The sequence below is a fragment of the Phalacrocorax aristotelis genome, chromosome 2 (genome assembly GCF_949628215.1).
Source record: "Phalacrocorax aristotelis chromosome 2, bGulAri2.1, whole genome shotgun sequence".
Lineage (NCBI taxonomy): Eukaryota > Metazoa > Chordata > Aves > Suliformes > Phalacrocoracidae > Phalacrocorax > Phalacrocorax aristotelis.
Window position 1 is genome coordinate 140,110,311 of NC_134277.1, and position 20,304 is coordinate 140,130,614.

The 20,304-nt window shown below is 40.1% G+C and overlaps 1 protein-coding gene across 2 annotated transcripts; it reads left to right on the forward strand.

The window, feature by feature from the left end:
• The first annotated feature begins 2,797 nt into the window (after positions 1-2,797).
• Positions 2,798-17,992, forward strand: OSGIN2 (oxidative stress induced growth inhibitor family member 2). Of its 2 annotated transcripts, none has more exons than XM_075085363.1 (6): positions 2,798-3,093; positions 6,078-6,232; positions 11,039-11,175; positions 13,266-13,457; positions 14,085-14,176; positions 16,162-17,992. In XM_075085363.1, exons 1-6 carry the CDS (start codon positions 3,050-3,052, stop codon positions 17,207-17,209), a joined length of 1,668 nt encoding a protein of 555 aa, XP_074941464.1. In that variant the 5' UTR covers positions 2,798-3,049; the 3' UTR covers positions 17,210-17,992. The 2 variants fall into 2 exon arrangements, with proteins under 2 accessions (XP_074941464.1, XP_074941463.1); XM_075085362.1 differs by having other exon boundaries at positions 2,905-3,093; positions 6,050-6,232.
• Positions 17,993-20,304: the final 2,312 nt, after the last annotated feature.

Sequence of the window (20,304 nt, forward strand, 5' to 3'; positions counted from 1 at the left end):
CTAAAATGGTACAATAAGCGTTAGTGAAATAGAGGAAATTTAAATTGGCTGATTGGTTAGCACAATTTAAAATGTAAAGATCTGGAATATACCTAGCAGCCCATAACTGCCTGAATCTGTTAACAGAAATGAACAGAACAGGAAATATAAATACCTTTAAAATGTGATTAGCGTTTGCACATGGGAGGAAATGTTAGCTATGGCTTGGTGTGTTATATTCCTCTCTCACTGTCGCTTCCTTAGTGCTAAATGCCTTCTCAATATGACAAAGGTACATCTGAAGACAGTATATTTTATCCTGACACGTGGATTTGAAATAAATCCCTGACAAAAAACTAAGACATTTGAAAAACTCAGGCTAACATGTAGAATTTCAAGGGAACATATGATTTTATTTTGGGAGAGGCATATAATTAATTATAACTAAGGACATCTACGCAGAATACTATTTTCAGAGAAGCCTCAGGTGTATTTGTTAGGTTTATAAAATATCATTTTTCAAACTACCTCCTTTGTATCACAAACTCAAGGTCCAGTATAGCTTTTTCAATTTTAAATGTAAAAGTGTGCTTTTACATTTAAGACATGTCCTGATCATAGGTATGGAGACATGTGTGGTTGTTTTTTTCTCTTCTGCTGAAGGTTATGTCCACAAAGACAAGGGCATAAACTAATAATAGTACCAGTATACCTGAAGTCCTGTGTTATATTCTAGGCAATCAGATTTGCTGATGGGGGAAATAAAGAGGAGGCTGTGACCAAAGGGTGTGTGGTGCTTAAAGCTGAATGTCCTTAATGTGTTGCAGTCATCATTACCTGACTCTGCCATCAAATAGCTAGTGAAACCTAGAAAAATTTTGCTTGGCCATAGCTAGTTTCCTTGAAGCACAAGGACCCACAGACCTGGAGTTTTGTATCTGGGAAGAGGCTGAGCCCCGACTAGGAGCAAAATAATCTGTGAAAAAACTTAACATTGCCTTCCAGTTTCTGTTGCTTTTTTACTGTAACTCATTTTGAGGAGAACACAATTCTAATAAAAGGTATGAATATGCAAGTAGGACAGTCAACATATCTGGTCAACATATATGTACTTTCCTGAACTGAAGGCAATAGTTTTGGGGATAGTCCCCATTTAAAATCTTTTGAGGCAATAAAAGAGCAAACTAAAAGCAGTTTCAGGTTGGTGATTCTGGTCTAGAGACACATTACATCTATTGTTGGGTATACTTGAGGAACCATGTATTTAACTTGTGTTTCATTCTATGTAAATAGAGATGTTATATCAATATACTGTATTTCCTCAGCGGTACAACTCAGCACCTGTGTTCTTTTGCCTTAGGTTTTTACAGTGCGCAAATCTAACAAATATAAAGCCATCCTTTCTAGCGGGAACCAGACGGATGCTATTAAACAGTAATTATTTGCTGATTACAGTCATGGCAGTCTGTTGAAAGAACAAACTAGAGGTAAACTGGACTGTTGGCTACCACCAGACACTTCAGACACAGTAACTCTGCAGCCTTGTAGTGGTGGATTTATGGAACAGCTTCACAGAGAAGACGTTTCAAATTGTCAGGTTTAACTCAGTATGAAGGGCTATAATTGTTTAATAAATAGTCATATTCTATTGGCATTCTCCCTTATTGCTTCTTCATAGACTTAGAGACAACCAGCTTAAGACATGGGCATCTCAGCAGACTGACTGCTATGAGCAAAGGCTGAGAAAGCTGGGACTGTTCAGCCTGTGGAAGGGTCGGGGGGGGGATCTTATCTCTGTGTGTACACAGCTGATGGGAGGGAATGAAGAAGACAGAGCCAGGCTCTTCTTGGTGGTGCCCTGGGACAGGACAAGAGGCCATGGGCACAAACTGAAACGCAGAAAGTTCCACCTGAACATAAGGAAACATGTTTTCATTGCGGGGGTGGTCATACGCCTGAGCGAGCAGGCTGCCAGGGAGGCTGTGGAATCTCGCTCCTTGGAGACATTCAAAAGCTCTCTGGATGCGTTCCTGGGCAGCCGGCTCGAGGTGGCCCTGCTTGAGCCAGGGCTGCAGCAGATGACCTCCAGCGGTCCTGCCAACCTCAACCACTCTGTGACTAGGGAAAGACTAGGTGAGAAGTGATTCCTCCCATATAAGCACACCTGCAAAATATTTACAATGAACACAATTTGAACTGCTCAACTTAACATATAGGAACTATTGTTTCCAAATAGGTGGGTATTAGTCAAACAGCGCCTTGAAACTTGTTAATCTGGGCAGATTTCAGTTAATTTCCTCACGTGCATTTCACCCGTGAAACCTGGCAGGGCACAGCAGGAAGCTCGATGGGGGCGGAAGGCCGGGTGGTTACAGCCACCGCCGTGGGCGCCGCAGCCTGGGGCATCCGCCTCCCTCAAGACCCGGCGCCCCCCGCGCCGGGCCGCCGGCCGAGGCGAGGCGAGGCGAGGCCGCAGGTGTGCCTCTGCCGGCGGCGGGAGGGCGGCGTGGCCTGTGCGGGCAAGCGGCGGGAGCGGCGGCGGGCAGCCCTCGCCTTTCTCTGGGGAGCTGAGGACTACGGGCGGGGGGCCGCGGCGGGCTCGGGCGGCCCCTCCTGCTGGCGCCCCCTCGCCCCCGGGCCGAGGGGGTGTCTCCCGCCGCTGCTCCGCCTTCCCCGCTCATCCTTCCCCCGCGCTGGTGGCAGGCCAGGGCTCCTCTCCCTTCCCCTCCCCGCATTCCTCAGGGGGGAGGCGGCGAATCCCGCATCCTTCTGAGGGGAGCGGGAGCGGGCGCGGCGCTGCCTCCCACCTCGGCGTACGGAGGAGGAGGAGAAAGCGGCGCCCTCCCCACCCCTCCTTACCCCGCCCGTCCCTCCCTCCCTCACCGTGCTGGCGGCGGCTCCTCCTCCCGCGTGTGACCCGCTGCCGCATGTGAGCGGGGAGGAGGGACGGCGCTGCGCGGGCCCCACTGTGGCGGCGGCGACAGGAGGAGGAGCGGGAACGGCGGCGCGGCGTCTCCCCGCAGCCTCACCGCTGGGCCCCGCCGGCGCCCCGAGCCCGCCGGCGCCCCCCATGCCCGTGTGGTGCTGCCGATGCTCCTTGGCCGATCACTTCAGGTGAGGCGGCGCCCGGTGCGGGCGGCTGCCCGCCGCCCCCTGCCCGCCGCGGGAGCCGGGCCGCCGCGGGAGCGGGGCGAGGGGGGTCCTGGCCGCCGGGGGAGACGGGGACACCGGCGGGCGGGGAGCGCGGCGGCCGCCCTGGTGCTGCGGCCTCCGCGGGGCTGCTGCGTGGCGGCGGGCGGCCGCGGGGTCTCTCCCGGCCCCGCACGCCCCCCTCCGCCGCCCCGCTGCCGGGGTGGGGGCGGCGGCGGACGGGGGACGCGGCGGGGGCGACCCGGGCGGGCGCGCTGCGACCTTGGGCGACGCCGAAACGCAGCCCGGGCTGGGGGAGGAAAGCGGCGCCTGCCGATGCTCGGTTTCGCTTCAGGGCTCGCAGCGCCGCGCCCTCGGGGATCCCGGCCCCGGTGGGCATCGCTCCTCTCGCTGGCTTGAAGCAAACCCGGCGATCTGACGGTGTTAAATTTGCTCCCCAAAGTGTCAACGTGAGACCAAATTTAAATTCCTTTTATATAACGAGTTTCTGTTAACCGCCCACAGCTCACTTAATTTTTTTGCCAAAAGTATGCAGGGAATTCTAGGATCTTGCAAAACTGCCACCTGAAAAAGGCATCTCTTATTTTAATAACTTGCAGTAAATTAAGACAGTTATTATGAAAGATTTTCTTTTTAAAGGGAGAAAAGCCTTTATGTATATGCTGTGGTTTTTTCTCTTAATGGGTTTTTCACATCAAATAAAAATAAAAAGCACTAAAAAGCAAAAAAAAAATTATGAACAGTTGTAGAACCTGCGTGTTTGACAGAATGTAATTGTCGGGGTGATATGGTTATGACTAGCATAAGGTAAACTAAGCGCCAGCTTTGGAACTGGCTCATCTTTTTGCCTACTTGCATCTCTGCAGGACTAGAACCGTAGATATTTTTACCAAATCCCCACCACTGGAAAGCTCTCTGCCATGAGTTTTTATCAATATAAAAACTTACGGTACTTGATGACTTCCAGTGTTGTTCAAAAGTTAGGAAGGTGGTTTTGGTAGCAGCCCCTAACTTAAGATCTTACTGGGTCCTGGTACGATGGTCTTGCAAATGAAGTGTGTGCTCCTGTCAGCAGTCCTTCGTCTGCTTCACGTGCACAACAGCAGAGAAACTGTGCGTTGTACGCGGGCATTTCTGCACAAAATTAGATTCTGCACTGTACCAGTTGAGTAGTTTGTGATACGCTATCTAAGCTGCACAGAAACAACGTTTTTATTAGAGATTCTTTTGTAGCCTACAGCACTGTGCATATATCCCATAAAAGAGGTTTTGAAATGTTTCTTTTGGTTTTTATCTTCCATCTAGCACAGCAAGTATATTAAAGCCACAGTAGAACACGCGTGCTCTCTTTAAGCCAGTTTTTTGCAAAGCATAGTGTAGTATTCCCTTAGTTAACTTTGACCAAAGGCTGGAAAATAATATAGTCTACCTGGGCCTATCTAAAAGTGGAGGTGAAAAAAGCAGTACGATAATTAGATATCCTCTCTCTGCCTTCTACTCGTCTTCATCTCACTCACGCTGCTTGTATGTTATGCATCTCCAAGATCAGGAAGAGCTAATGTGCAGCTGTAATCAGACAGTGAGCATGTAATTTGCAAGCTTTTTTTTGTTTTAGTGTGGGAAATACAGATCTAAAGTACTTGCTTTCTGAAATAAATACAACATTCAAATAGTTCCCTACCCCTTTTAACAAGGAAATAACCGTCAGACAGCTATATTACACTGTGTGCCAGAGTACCTCAAACTTCCCCATTGAGGAAAGGCTTTTGAAATACGTAGCAGAACCTTCAGTGTTGTGGGAGGCGAGGCGGCACGCAATGTACGTCGCTTCTTGAAGGCCATGGAAATGGGATCAGTGTCGTACGCTTTTGGTCCCTTGTAGAAAAGAATTCCTGAAATACTAGGATAGCTTTAAGATACGCAGATCCTTAGGAAATAAATAAGAGTACTTTAAGTTAATTATTAAAACTGATTGTAAAGAGAAGAATATTTATTTTTAATTTTAAAAAGTTGTTAAGCTTTATTTTGAAGACTTGATAAAATAACTGCCAATAACAAGCTCTTTTTAATTTGCCCCTGCCTTCCTAACTTCACAGCGCGTGCTTCTTCAATGACCTGGAAAGGCTTCAGAAAGGGCTCCTAAGTAATTAAGCAGCAAACAGTATAAAATAAATATTCATAGTCTAGAAGCACATTTAGATGGTGAAGAGTTGCGAGAGGAACCTAAGTGGATGTTGCAGAGAGAAAATTGAGAAATCTAGGAAAACGAGTAGGGGCGAAAGCAGTCCGCTGTGCAGGAGCTGACGTGGCTGTGTGGCAGTTCCTTTTATAAAGTTTTTTTTTAACAGTGGCAAAATGGGCTGTGTCTAGGGCTTACAGGGATCACACTTTTCTCCATCCTCGCGCCACTGCCAGCTTTAGCCAGCCTTGCTTCCACCCAACCAGAATTTGTTGGGCAAAGCCCTCTGCGCTGCTCAGTAGGTAGGAAGGGATGTGAACGGCTGCGGTCGTACCTTAGCTGCTCCTTCAGCCTTTGGCTGGCCTTACTGTTAATTGGCTAGGCAGTGTGTGTCTCTTCCTCTTTTGATAAGGACAATGAGGAATGAGATCTGCTGGGGAGGGGGAATCAAAATAATGCTTGTTGGTTATACCCTGGCTTTGTGTAAACTGGAGTTAGAAATCTGCATCTCTGCAGAGCCATCTGTGCCTTTTTGTTACCCTTCTGTAGACTTTCTAGGAGAAAGTGGACTCTTTAAAAATCATCTGTTAGAAAAGCTGTGCTTAAGAGTAGAATTTTGTGATTGGATGGAGTGTATCTGTTTTGGTCTTGGTTTCACCAATTCCATAGCTCTTAAAACATCAAAAGCAACTTTATTTTTGAAGGGGTTGTTCTGACAACAGTTCAACTGTTTCATTTTAGTTTTCTCCAATCTGTCCTTCTAAATTAGAAGCTACAGCAGCCCTGAAACTGAAGGACAGCTTTTGAATTCCTTCGTCCAGTATTTTGGTGACAGTCTTGGGAGGAAGGTTAAAAGAATGCCTTTAATTGAAGAAACTGTTCTGCCTGGGGACTCCCTCCTTACTCTGCCTGTAGTAATAATAGGTGAGTTTTTTTCATTTTTTTAAGATTCTCTGTCACTGCCATTGCCTTTATAGACCTGCTGCATGAAGTGATTAATCATTAACTAACTAATGCTTAGCATCCTTACAGTGAAGATGTTTGTTTAGAGTAATACAGTTGTTACGATTAATAACAGTACCATAAAATTATGTTAAGGGGCTTGCTATTGGAGTATATTTGAATTCAAATTGTGCTTCAAAAAAATGAGACTCATTAGTTTGGTAGCAGATACATGAGTCTTAACAGAAGAATTGTTTTGATTATAGTGTTGATCACATTGGGTTTGATTAATGTGGTATGTCTACTTCAGGTTGCATGGAGGTTGAGGGTGCACCAGTAGAAATTCATGAGGTCAGACGGGACAGTGAAAAGCATAATGTAAAATGTGTGCCTTATGTTGGTTAGATGCTGACGTCTCTCGTTAATTGCCTTTTTCTTTGTTGCATCCATCACTAATGTCTGAATGTTGTCCCATCTTTCCAAAAACTAATCCAAGTCAATTCAACCAGCTTAAAACAACAAAGTGTAGGTCTGATTAAATAGTTAAAGGCTTGTGTTTGTAAAATCTTGTTGAATGACAGGAGAGCAGAGGGAGCAGCCTCCTTAGGTACACAGCTTAACTGAGGGTGCCAAGATGATTTGTACTGGGCCAGGGTTCATCAGTAACAGCTGGTCACCAGCTCCTTATTGCCATGACTTGATGAGGGGATAAAGAAAAGATCTGAAGTAAAGGAGGTTTTCAATAATCTAGTCCAAAGCTGTCGGAACCACAGCAAACCAACAGCTTTAAGTGTACCTACAAACAAGCAGAGGTTCCAGAGGATGGTGTTTCAATGTAATGTGCTCACTGTAAATCTCCACAACTTTGAAAGATGGGTGTTTGTGCAGTGCCTGTTCTCAAAGCTCTCTTTGTGATAGCTTAAAATAATGTTCATGTAATACACTTACGTGGATGTGGCAGACGTGAATCACTTGCTGAGTTCTGCATCATAGCTGAAGAGCAACAGTTTCCTGGCATTTTGTCAACCTTAGTATAGGTTTGCCATATGGTTAATGACTCAGTTTTCACTGCTTGGTTTTGCAAATACACATTATGCAAATACCTGTACTCAATACTTATTTCGTCTAGAATGCCTTTCTATGTGCTGACAACAAACACAGCTGCTTTGACTATTTCTCCTTGAAAATCAAATGCGTTGCCCAAATGCTTTTTCACAGATACATTTGAGACACTTCACAGACTGATCTTCTCCATTGGCAGCCTGTTATCACTAATTCATTGGGTGTCTGAAGAGCCTTAGAAGGGATCTAAAATGATTTCACAATATAGTAGAAGAATACAAAAATAGTAGTTGTCCCCTCCCATACATGTACGCACACACACTGTCTCCTGGCTTAATCTTCTCTGTGTGATTCCTGTATAGCTGGGGTTAAATATTGTTTTAGCTTCCTAGTGCCATCTTCTTCTCGTTGCACTATTTTATTAATCAGAAGGAAAAAGATGACATATGTGTAAGCAGTTAACTTAATGATGAAACAATAACCTATATAGCCCTTTCTTTAACTTCACCATCCCCTTTTTCCCCTCTATGATGCCCAGTTTAAGATTTGATTCTAAGCTCATGCTGCATATTGTACTGCAGTTCTTCATAGAGTACTAAGCTACTGTGGTATTATTAAGTAACTTCTGTGCTGTACCTGTCGTCTTCAAGAAATTGGGAGGAAACAAGATACATTCCATTTGAGTGAGTTGGGATTGAAGCGTTTCATGCTGGAGCTGTAAGTCTAGAGGATGTTCTGTGCTAAACACTTTCATCTTCTGCACTAGTTTTCATCATTACTGTATAAACACTACGTTTTAAATTTTCATCCAAATAACAAGGCTATTACAATGTCTGAAGTTGATTATTTGCTTTAAGTTTAGACACATAATGTAAAGGTGATTTTACTGTTGCTCTGCTGCTATTCAATCAAAATATTAACTGCTGCTTAAATGATCAGGGCCATGGGGGTTTGGGATCTATTGATTGTATCTCTAAAGCTTTTATAATAGTAATATCTCTCAGTTGTGATCAGAGTCATTATTGGAGGCGTTGTGTGCAAATAAAGAACAAACTCCTCAGGTATAAATTTCTCATTTCAAAAAGATTTTTTTTCTCTCCCAGGGATTTTAGAAAATCGTAGCAAGTCTAATTGCAGACCTTGCAACTGAACCTTAATCCTGTGTGTTCTTGAGCATATCCACGAGGGAATATATTTATATCCCTTGGACTCGGTCTGCTCAAAGAATAGGAACTGGTTTGGATAGGCTCTCTGGGTAGTCCCAAGGGTGGGGCTAGGGAGCTCAGTGGCAGTAATTCACCTTAACATAATCCCATCCTCAGTAATTTCTTTGGCCTTTGTTAGCCTTTGTTTTGGCAACTTTATTATCCATTTGGCTCTTTTTAGTCTTACCCAGTAGGACTAATCTTTAACTTGGCATCCTTGGATGTGGTACACATTTTTTTCTTTCCATCATGGACTAGATTCCTCTACATCGCAGTAGAAAAAATATCTAGCTATGCACTTGTAAAAAGAAACAGGTTGGTTTGTTTTTGTTTGGTTTTTTGTTTGTTTTTGTTTGGGGTTTTTTGTTGTTTTTTTTTTACTATGCATGAGATACAATTCTAAAAGCAGTTAAGAATTTACTCAGTTATTGGAATGCTTGTGAACTATAGGTATGATTAGAGTGTTTTCACAACTGTATAGGATTTTGTTAAGCATGGTTTCAATGTATTGCTAAGGTTCTCTCTTACATCCATCTTGTATGTGGCCTGTGGATGCAAGCCCTTCCAGGCATCCAGCTTAAGCTTTAAGTGAATTCCTGGACTAAAGCGTACCAGCTACCTCATGCTGCTCTGTTTGTGGGAGGGTAGACAGTGTGAGAGTAAGGAAGAGTGTTTTTGCTGTCTGAAGGATTCCTTGTGGTCTTTTTTTGTAAATGGAAAAATAAGAATGGAAGTGGTTTGGGAAATAATATAGGCAGGATTACGAATTTTTAAAACTTTTGTTACAGACTTTTGATTTAAGCCCAGTGATGGAAATCCATGGCTTTCCTAGACAGTCTTTTTCCAGTGTTTTATGGTCCTTACACAGGTACTCTAATGCCTTTAGTTTTGCCTCCCTATTCTGGTGCAAAACTCAGATTGTTTGGTAAAAGCCTTTAAGGGGCTCATTGAGCAGTCTCTCGCATACTTGCGCAGGTTCTAGGCCTTTGGAGAAAACGTGCTTATTGAAGATGTTTTACAAGTTAGCAGTCTCGGTCTTTGAAGAGCTCATCTGTAGCAAGCCCGCGTGATTTTCTTACAGCCCATGGCTGTGATCGGCCTACACACCCAGCACTGTAATAAAGTAAAAGGGACCAGAGTGGTGAGTATAGCTTGGAGGAGGAGGAAACGGGTCTGCTCAATGAAGAGACTGGAAATGAACAGAGTCTCAGGAAATTGATGGGGGATTTAGGGACTGGGAAATCAGAAACGGGGGAAGAGAGAGGCATTGGAGAAGTAGGATTGGAATCAAATAATGGAAACACTGTGTGCAAAGGTGATGGGGAACAGGAAGCAACGGGTGAACCCTTGAGATGAAGAGTTGAAATGGTAGGAAGTAAGAGCTGACATCCTAACAATGCATGCTGTGTACAAACATGAATGAATTAGTAACTTTATCTTTAGCCCAGAATTTGAATAGTGTGTGGTGAATACCATGTGTGGCACCCTAGATGGGAAAACAAAGACAAAATACTGAATAGTGTTTCATTAGGAGAACACTGTGCTGCTCTCCATTCAGTTAATGAGGAAGAGGAGCTATGGAAATAATTGTACATAGTCACATATTTAAATTCTGTGTCATAACACATACTTTTCTGACTTTGTTTTTCCCTAGCTTTTGATATCTGGCTTTGCAACATAAGCATTACTTTTATATTTGCATGTTATAAATAAGATTCCCTACTTCGTTTAATCCTAGTCAAACAAACAAATAATTACCTTATGGTAATATTTTGGTCCCATCCATTTCACACCTTTAATAACAATTTGAAAATAAGTTAGTCTATTAAAATTGTAATAATGCATGTACATGAATTATAAAATGTTCCAAAAAGGTTATAGAAGGATGTTTGAATTGATACTATTGCTGAACGATGGATGTGGTCTTACATGACTTTCTTGTACTTTACGACTTATCTACTGTGCCTGTCTTCACTCAGCTTTTATGTTGCTTTTGAGCTGTGTCTGTAGCTTCTCATCTGACTTGCACAGTCTTCAGCTTTCTGCTTGTCACTTTTCCTTCCTTTTTATTTTGTGATCAGACCTGAAGAGCATATACTCTAGGTTGTTTTTCTGTTCTGTGTTTTACAGTACCCAGTGTAAGTGGGAACATGAAGTTGTGAGACGGCAATAATACTCAGGTCACTGTGATTGACAGGCAGACTAGATCTCAATCATCAGATCACTTTTACACAAGAATAGTGAATTTTACATACTTAGTTATGAAATTCCTTTATATGCATTTTATTTCATGGTGTAAAGAGTCATTTGTTTCCTGTTACCTGAAAAACATTTTGCCCAGTTTATTTGGAGGAAGTTCCTATGGTAGGCTTTATTTTACTGCAAAGTTTATAAGCTGCTTTGAATCAGGTCAGTGTCACATGATACTACTTTAGTATGATTTTTGTTCCTGCTTTTTTAGTGACTTAAAAATTTTAGGTTTTGACATATTTACTAAAGCAATAACTTCTTTCTTTAATAGGAAATGGACCTTCAGGAATTTGTCTTTCTTACCTGCTCTCTGGATACAGGCCATATTTATCTCCTGAAGCTATACACCCGAACCCCATTCTACATACGAAATTAGAAGAAGCTCGACATCTTTCCATTGTTGATCAAGTAAGCTTTGAATCACAGAATGGTTTGGGTTGGAAGGGACCCTAAAGATTATGTTGTTCCAACCCCCCTGCCATGGGCAGGGTCACTTTTCATTAGACCAGGTTGCTCAAGCCCTGTCCAGCCTGGCCTTGGTTGCCATCCTGTCTAGCTTTTTTCCTGCTGCAAGCTGGATTGTGAAACAGTAGGCTTTCTTTAATGATCCTGTTTGTTTAAAATGCTTTTGCAACTTACATAAGTAATGCCATAGACAAAAAAAAGACTTAATATTCTCACCCCAGAAAGAATTACATCACAGTAAACCTCAGTTACTGTGTGGCCTCAAACAACTAGCTTTATCTCTTGGCCTCTGTTTTTCCTACCTGTAGAATAAAGTCGCTTCAGTCGCTTGTAACAAATTTGATATAAGGCACTTCAGATGAAAAGCAATCTATATTAAGAACTGGTTATACAAAAAAGTTATGCAGATTGCATTGTGAAGAAACAGCCCACGTAGTTACCTAATCGTATTTCTATTGCATTCATAAGTTCTTCTGTTATTCTGTTAATTTAAATAGAATCAACTCGTGACCATTAGATCCAATCCTGGGGCGTGTGGTGGGTTTTGTGGTGCTTGAGGGCTTTTAGTCTGTAATGTTTTTTGGTTTTACGGTCTACCCTTTGTCATGTTCTTACTACTTGACAAAAGTGTGTAAGGCACCACTTGGTCAGGGAGTAGCCGATGCAGGAATACCAGCTTTCATGTCCTAGGACGTTTGGGCACTGTTGTAGAAGAACACATGCTACTAACATACTTCAAGTTAAAATCTTCCGAAATAGTACAATTCTCTTTCAGACTTCCTTTTCTAGTAATATTAGGGAAATATATCCTCGATAAACACAATCCTTTTTTCTTTCCTGAACAGTACGCATCCTCCAGTGTTTGTGTTGCATCACGATTGCTTTTGTGCTGTATTTGTTATCCTTGTATACAGCCAATTTTTCTGTCTCATTTGATTAGTTAAATCTTCTCCATTATTTTTCTCCCCACTTGTCCATTTGTTTGCCATGTTATCATTCTTTTCTACTCACTTCACTCTACTCCTGATGGATCACTCAATACTATCACTAGCTGTATTGCCTGTGTGACTAATTTATTTGAAATGCAAACATGCATATATGTGTGTAGTGAGGAAGTAGAGGTTGTTTGGGTTTGGGTATTTTTGTTTGTTTGTTTTAGTGCAGTGCTGTTTGCATGTAATGTTGACCTCAAGTCTCAAGGTTTATTTTTTTGGGGAGGAGAGTAGGTTGCCTAAGCTTTTAGCTACAGATGTTTCATGTACTTCATCGTCCCCTGACCCCTTGAGATTTTTTCCAATTTAGGAAGCTAAACTGCTCTGTCTTTGTAAAAATTGGCCTTACGGCTCATTCTTTCTTCAGATCACTATTCTGTCTTCAAATATTTGCCATTGCATTGCGAAGTTTTTTGAACATGCCTGGTTAATAGATGCTGAAATGTGAACATTTTAAAAAGTTCTAGAAATTGCTTTTAACATTAACTGCTTTGTAAAATAAGCCTAGTTTTAATTAAATTTTTAAAAATAATACTTATAATACCTCCCTTGTTTCAAAATATACTAAAGTTAGTGTTGGAACTACCTAAGAGCTGTCAAAGGAGCTTTTTCTACTCAATCTTTAAAACTTAATGTTTTAAGAATCCAATTTTGCTTTATGAAAATGTGGCTCCTATAATTACTAGCCATTCTTCATTAAAAGCAATCTGCTATCTATAAATATAAAAGTTACTAAGTTGCTCTGATCTCTGAATATTTGTCTCTTTATTTCTTCTACAGTGAATTTCAAATACTGATCTGCCCCGGTGTTAGTAACATGTAATTTTTAAATGAGTGAAATTTAGTATTTGGAGTTACAGAGGAGCTGAGTCATGGCAGTTATTTCGGAAAACTGTTGTGATTGAATCTCTACGTTACTTATGTCTACTTAAAATGCAACTTGAACGAATTGTCTTTTCTTCTGAAATTCAACTTGTGTATATCAGAATAGTGTGGTTAACAGTAAAAATTGCATGAACAGAGCTTTCTTTCATACTTTAGGATCTGGAGTACCTGTCTGAAGGCCTCGAAGGGCGCTCTTCAAACCCAGTTGCAGTGCTTTTTGATACACTGCTTCATCCTGATGCTGACTTTGGGTATGACTACCCACCAGTTTTGCACTGGAAGCTAGAACAACATAATTATATTCCCCATATAGTGCTTGGTAAAGGACCACCTGGTGGGGCTTGGCATGTGAGTAAAAACTTCATATCACTTCAGGGTAACTTGGTAATTTTGTGCTTTGGGGATTTTCGTACTCCCTAAGGTTGTTTTAGATAGTAACGGCAATTGCAGTTTCATCTGGTCAATTACTAAAGCCCAAATATGCTAGAGAGATGTGAAAGGAAGGAAAAAGTGTCCTTAATTTGGGGATTAGTGACCATGACCTCTGCTTTATGTGGTGTTTTAATTAGTTTTAATTTAATGAATTACAATGAAGAGTATTTTCTATTATTTATTTTCTCCTGTCTTTGCATTTTTTCCAGGTACTGTTTATACAAAATCTTAATGTTCACGTCCTGTTGGTTTCTGACTTTTTGCTTCTTGTTTTGTATTTTAAGTAACTTGATTTTAGTTTCCCTTTCATTTGTTCTCTCTTCACCTTCTGCTTTATTAGGTCATGTAGTTGCTCCTTAAAATAGTATCTAACCGTAACACGAAAAGTAGTTCATCAACACTTCATGTAATGTCCTGGTATTATGTTATGTTCTGGTATTTTATTGCTCTAAATTAGTACAATGAGAAAAACTTCACCGTGTTTTACATAAATGTATCCATTTTGAACGTATCTGCTCATGCATCTTGGCTTTTTCTCCATAGTCCATGGAAGGTTCTATGCTAACAATCAGTTTTGGAGACTGGATGGAACTGCCTGGCCTCACCTTTAAGGAGTGGGCAGCTAGCAAACGCAGGTAAAGGTATTGCATAATGTATTTGGGAAATGTAGTTGCTGTAAGAATCCTTATAACATCGTTTTAAGAACTGGAAGACATTCAAACTTCATTGTTCACAGGATGGCTTCTTGTTTTCTTTATTAAATTGCCTGATGGCACTGGAAATGAATCTGCTATGTCTACTCTGACAGAAAAAAATGGATGGCTGGCCAGAGTAATTGCTTTGAGTGTATCGAAAGTATACATACTAGCAGTGGTGTGTTTTAGCATCACTTCACAAAAAAGCACTGTTACTCTAAGCAGTTTTGATCAAAGTTGAGGGAAGATCGAGAGAAGAATTTAAAAATCTACGGAAGTATTGGATGTTTGTCTTTCAGCATGGATGCAACTTAAGTTGCTGTGCTCACTAGCTTTCTTGTAATTCAGGACATTGTATATTTCAGTATTTACTTTTATAGGCAAAGCTGCAGCATCTGAAATGTTGCTATCTGTGAATTTTAATTTTAAGAGCATAATTCAGTATTTCCCTATGTTATTTTCTAGTAGTGAGATTCTTGGAAAAATTTTAGAGAATAAAAATTACTGTCTTGTACAAGCTCCTTGTTTTTACTTCATTATACAATTAGTTCACAAAGGTCTGTGTCAGCAGATGAACCAGGAATGCTGTACATAACCTTCTTTTAAAATTTTAATTTTTCTCACTTTGTTCTATCAAAATTAAAGGAAGTTGTTCCTCTACCGTGTATGGCAAAAGAAGTAGAATTACTTGGGCGTATGTCTTTAAGGGCAGACTGTTACTCATTTCAGGACAACACTCATAGTGAAGACCTGTACCTTTGTTCTTTAATCGCTTTCTTAGATAACCACAGTAATCCTGCCTCTTTATTAACTGAAATCCCATAAGCTGCTATTATCTGAAGCTATTTTGTTTATATTACTGTTTTCAATAATACTGAGTCCAGAAATGCTGACCTGTTATACTATGATGAAACATTTAAAAGTATTGATGATAATGAAAACTTGCAGTCATGTAAAACAGTTTCCTAAATTTCCTTGTAACAGGTGTCATGCTGTGGCATTATCTTTTTCGGTACATATCTCCTCAGGATTTTCAGAGCAGTAACCTGAACATCTAAAAGTACCTATGTTGTTATCTTGTTAATCTATGAGAATGAGTAGCCCAATTTTTTGTAAATACGCTTTTAAGCGTAATTCAGCGGCAATCCTGACGTTCACTGCTGTTTCTTTTGCCTTCTTCCTAGAGCTCACTTCTAAAAATGGAGAAAAATTCATGCACCTGTTCAAAACAATTCCATTTTGAGCTTATTTTTTTATAAAGGAGAGTGGAATAAAAATGATAAAAGTGTAGATGTAATGATTGCAGTGCAAAAATGGGGGTTTTTTTATAGGACACTTGGACATAATAATCCTATTTACGTAGTTCCATTAAGGTTCTGTGTCATACTTGCGTTGTTCATTCCTGTGATATGGAACTACATAATTTTACACTTACTAAACTTACCTGTAACCAAGGGAGAGATCTCCTGCAAAGTATAATGAATAGTACTTGACTGAAGCAATACATTGAACCTAGAGTTTCAGAATAAGCACTTAATTACTATGATATTTAATTACTGATATCCTGAGTAAGCATATTCTCACTGAGTACATGTTTAGCCAGTGCTAAACTGGCTTTGTAAAACACTTCCTTACAGACCTGCTGTGATACTGCACAGGTTTGTTGTGCTTAATTTGTTAATCATCATAGCACTTTACATTGTTAAGGATTTACAAGACAAGGCAACTTTTTTTTTTTAAATAGTTGTATATCAGGAATCAAGAGAACAAAAAACCCAAATTGTATGCGTTTAAAGATACTGAACCCAGTGTCAGTTACACTGAGTAGATTCAGTACTCTTGACTGTCATATGGTATGCTATAGGTGATATTCAAACTACCGATAAGGTTGAAATATTAACCGGAACCGTTCAATTTTGTTTCAGAAATATAAAGAGTGATCGAGTAATGCCAGAGGAAATAGCTTGTTATTATAAACATTACGTTAAAGTCATGGGCCTCCAAAAGAATTTCAGAGACAATGTTTACATAACATCAGTATCCAGGCTTTACCGAGGAAAGGATGATGAAGAAAGAAGTCAACTAAATGAAAATATTTCAACACAGGATTTGGAAATGGAAGATGGACAGAAATCACTGATAAAGAGAAACTGGGAAGTCAGAGGTTATCAGCGAGCAACAGATGGTTCTCACGTGCCCTTCTGCCTCTTTGCTGAGAACGTGGCTCTTGCCACAGGAACCTTTGATTCTCCTGGACGACTACAAGTTGAAGGAGAAGACTTTCCTTTTGTGCTTCATTCCATGTCTGACTTCGGAGCTGCTATCAGCAAAGGAAAGTTACGTGGGAAGGTAGACCCTGTGTTAATTGTGGGTGCTGGACTTACAGCAGCTGATGCAGTACTGTGTGCCTACAACAACAACATCCCAGTAATCCATGTGTTTCGTAGAAGAGTTACCGATACAAGTCTAATATTCAAACAGTTACCTAAAGAGCTTTACCCTGAATACCATAAGGTCTATCATATGATGTGTACTCAGTCACATACTGTGGACTCTAATCTACATTCTGCTTACACTAGTTTCCCTGAACACAATGTACTTTCCTTCAAGCCTGAAATGAAATGTGTCCTTCAGAGTGCCTCCGGACTGAAGAAAATTTTGAAGTTTTCTGTAGCCTTAGTTCTGATAGGTTCTCACCCAAATCTTTTCTTTCTAAAGGACCAAGGACACAGCATAGGTCATCACTCTAATCAGCCCATCACGTGCAAGGGGAATCCTATAGAGATTGATCCATACACTTATGAATGCACTAAAGAAGCTAACCTCTTTGCGTTAGGCCCTCTGGTGGGAGACAACTTCGTACGGTTTTTAAAAGGAGGTGCATTGGGCATTGCACGATGCTTGGCTATAAGACAAAAGAAGAAACATGAATTGATTGAAAGTGGGGATGGAGGAGGTGATGGGGTACCATAAATGAGACATTAGAAACTTTCAAGTACAGGATTACAGACGTAGTCTAACAGAACACTCACAGACAGCGAAAGTTGATAGCAGTCACATTTCTGTTGTATACAAGTAACCTGCGCTTGTATTGCTTGGTAAAGGATGCTGATACTACAATACTTCACCTTTTTAAAATACAAAAAATTGATCTGCTATTACAACTGATCTCTACTCAACTGGAATTTATTCCAGATAAACAGAAAATGAGACTAACTCGCATTGACCTGCCTGTTATCTCTTGCTCAGCTGAAAGAGCAGACTTCCTCTGGGGAAAGCGATGCCTACCAGAGAGGCTTTACATTTTAGAGTCAAATGTGACACAATAATTTTACCGTGAAATTAAAATAACTTCTAAAAGCAGAAAGCTTGCTTAGTACAAAGTGATTCTTGGTCCCAAAGCAAATTTGGAGCCTTCTGCTTGAAACAAGGATTTTATTTATTTGCCATAGTAATACAGTAATACTTGGAATAAGCACTTAGTAAAGGGTTTTTTACCATAAAAAGGATTTCTGTAAGCAAGAAATATTCTTCAACAGTTATAAATTATCCCATCTGATAATTGCAATAAAAGAATAAGCATTCCCATTTAACCTTTAACACATGATTTGACACAATCCATTAATGTTTTTTTACATTATGCCTAGAGTTGGGTGAGTGTAGAAGGACTAACATGAGATGTTCCCCTACAGCGATATGTAAATTCTGAGAATACTCGTTAACATAAACAATAAAGTACTGATGTAAGTGCTCTTATTACAGTGTCAATATAATGAATACCTAGTGTACTGCTGAAAAATTAAGTACCTGAGAAAGCTTAAGGTTTTTTTGCTTCCTAGCTGAGGAAGACTGAATGGCATCACTTGACTGATGAAGGTGGGTGATAGACATTCTCATCTCCCATTTGACTAAGTGTTGGTTACTTTTTTTCTAGAGCAGCACATAGCACTAAAACTATTTCAGCCTGCAGTTTTTGAAACTTGGAAAAGGCTTATATCTCACAGCCAGCTAAAAAATAAACAAACCAAACCCAAAACAAACATGCCATAGTTCCTATAAATTTTAAAGCTTCTTACGAAAGATAAAGACTTAACTTGTACCTACCTCTGAATTGAAGTTTCACCTTTCTGCTCCATAAGGTAAGACCTAGATTTCATTTGCTGGGTTTTAGAGTAGTTGATTTACCTAAACACGCTCATGGGTTACTCACCATAATGAGGTAAGCAACAACTAGTTAGAGAACGTAAGTTATCTTCCAGAACTCTCGATAGAACAAGTGCTTGGTTTTAACCGATTAATCACCAAACATTTTCATTCGGGTCCAGTGTGATGGAATAGGTTTTATTTATTTTTTTGTTTGCGGCTTTTTTGTGTTGAAGAATATCATGTTAGTTTAAGGTATTGTATTTGCATGATTAAAATCTCCGTATTAGAACTTGAACAGATTTTAAAAAGGAAATTAGGCTTAGACTTTGTGAAACTGCTAGTGCTTGCTGGGTTCCCAGCTATCTAACTTTCGTAAGTTGTAGATACCTATATGCAATAAATGCCTGTTTTCTGTGCCTACTGAATTAGGGGTTCTGTGGCTACTGCAGGCCTTTATGCATCCGAGTAAGTTACTCGGACTTTGGACATAGAAGTTAAAAAGGTAAAGTACGCAAGGATTAAAATGACAGTATTTTAAATGGAAGTCCAAAGTAAATTGTGAAATGATGCTACTACTAATTATAAATTTTAATCTAGCGCCAACTTAATTGCATAAAAATAAACACAAATTAGGCAAAATTTGTATTGATTTCTGCATTGCCTACATGGTTGGATTTAATCATGCATTGTCTATACTAGTTAGGAGGTGTTTTTATACTTACATCTGAGCTGGTTTTAATCAAGCTAAATTCTAGGCTTATTTTCTTAACTGAGATTCCATAATTTGTCACCTTTGGCAGAAACTGTGTGTATATATAGATCTATCCTAAACCTGTGATACCTAATAATTTTAACTTGAGAATCAGTGTTATAAGTGCTAAAATACTTGATTATAGAACTTTATTGCAGTTAATATATTGGGAATACATCTGCGCTGTGATTATGTTCCTTCAGTTCTGTGTCAATATAAATGTCCAAATACAACATATCATGGCATGTTACTGGATTTTCATTTGTCCTGTGAAACATTTAAAATGCCAACAAAACTAAGGAAGCCATTTACTCAAATGGTAATTTTGCAAAAAGGGAAGAAAAGCTTCAAACAGCCAAATCTCTAGCCTCCGCCGCTGCAGCTGCTTACAGGCTCTGGGTGTTGTGACAAATTTGTGGCAGATTTTTGTCCTGTGACAACACAGGTATCTTTCACTGTGGTGTTACAGCACCTTGAGGTTTAACTGCTTTCTTCTTTTATTAATCTTGCCAGTATTTTTGAGATAAAAAAAGCATTGCATGTGAGACCCCTTAGTTGGGCAGAGCATTTTTCTCTGGTCATGCTTATTAAGCCAATATAAAAATACTTTCTTCAACCCGAGCTTTACTAAAACATCCTCCTGTTTCTTCTCGGAATTCCTAGTTTTGAAGTTGTTGCTGGAATTTCTCTCTTCTGGGTTTCTGATTTTTGAGAGAAATTTCTGTTTCTCTCTTTGGTATTTTGAGAGAATGAGATGTAAAAATTCAAGCTTTGCCTTAGGATAGTTTTACCCAAAGTATACTTACTACATTTACTGTGGATTACATGTTGGCACTGAATAGTTGTCTTTTGGGGAAATACTTTGTTTTCTCAGATGTAAAAAAAAAAAAATACCGTTTGAATTTCCTCTATGTTATAATAGTTCCCAGAAGGGAGACTGCTTCTTTAAGCTGCTCTTTTAGTGAGAAAGATAAGCTTTTAAACATCATGGATTTAAAAAGGATGCTTACTACTTAATATGTATTACTAAAATAGAGACAGGAAGAATATAATTTTTAGTTAAAGGGACTTAATTTGGATTTATAGAATTTGTAAAGGTACGTTGACCCATACAATGTATTTTCTAATAGGCTACTGGGAAAACGTCTCTCACATTTGGGTTTAGTTCTTA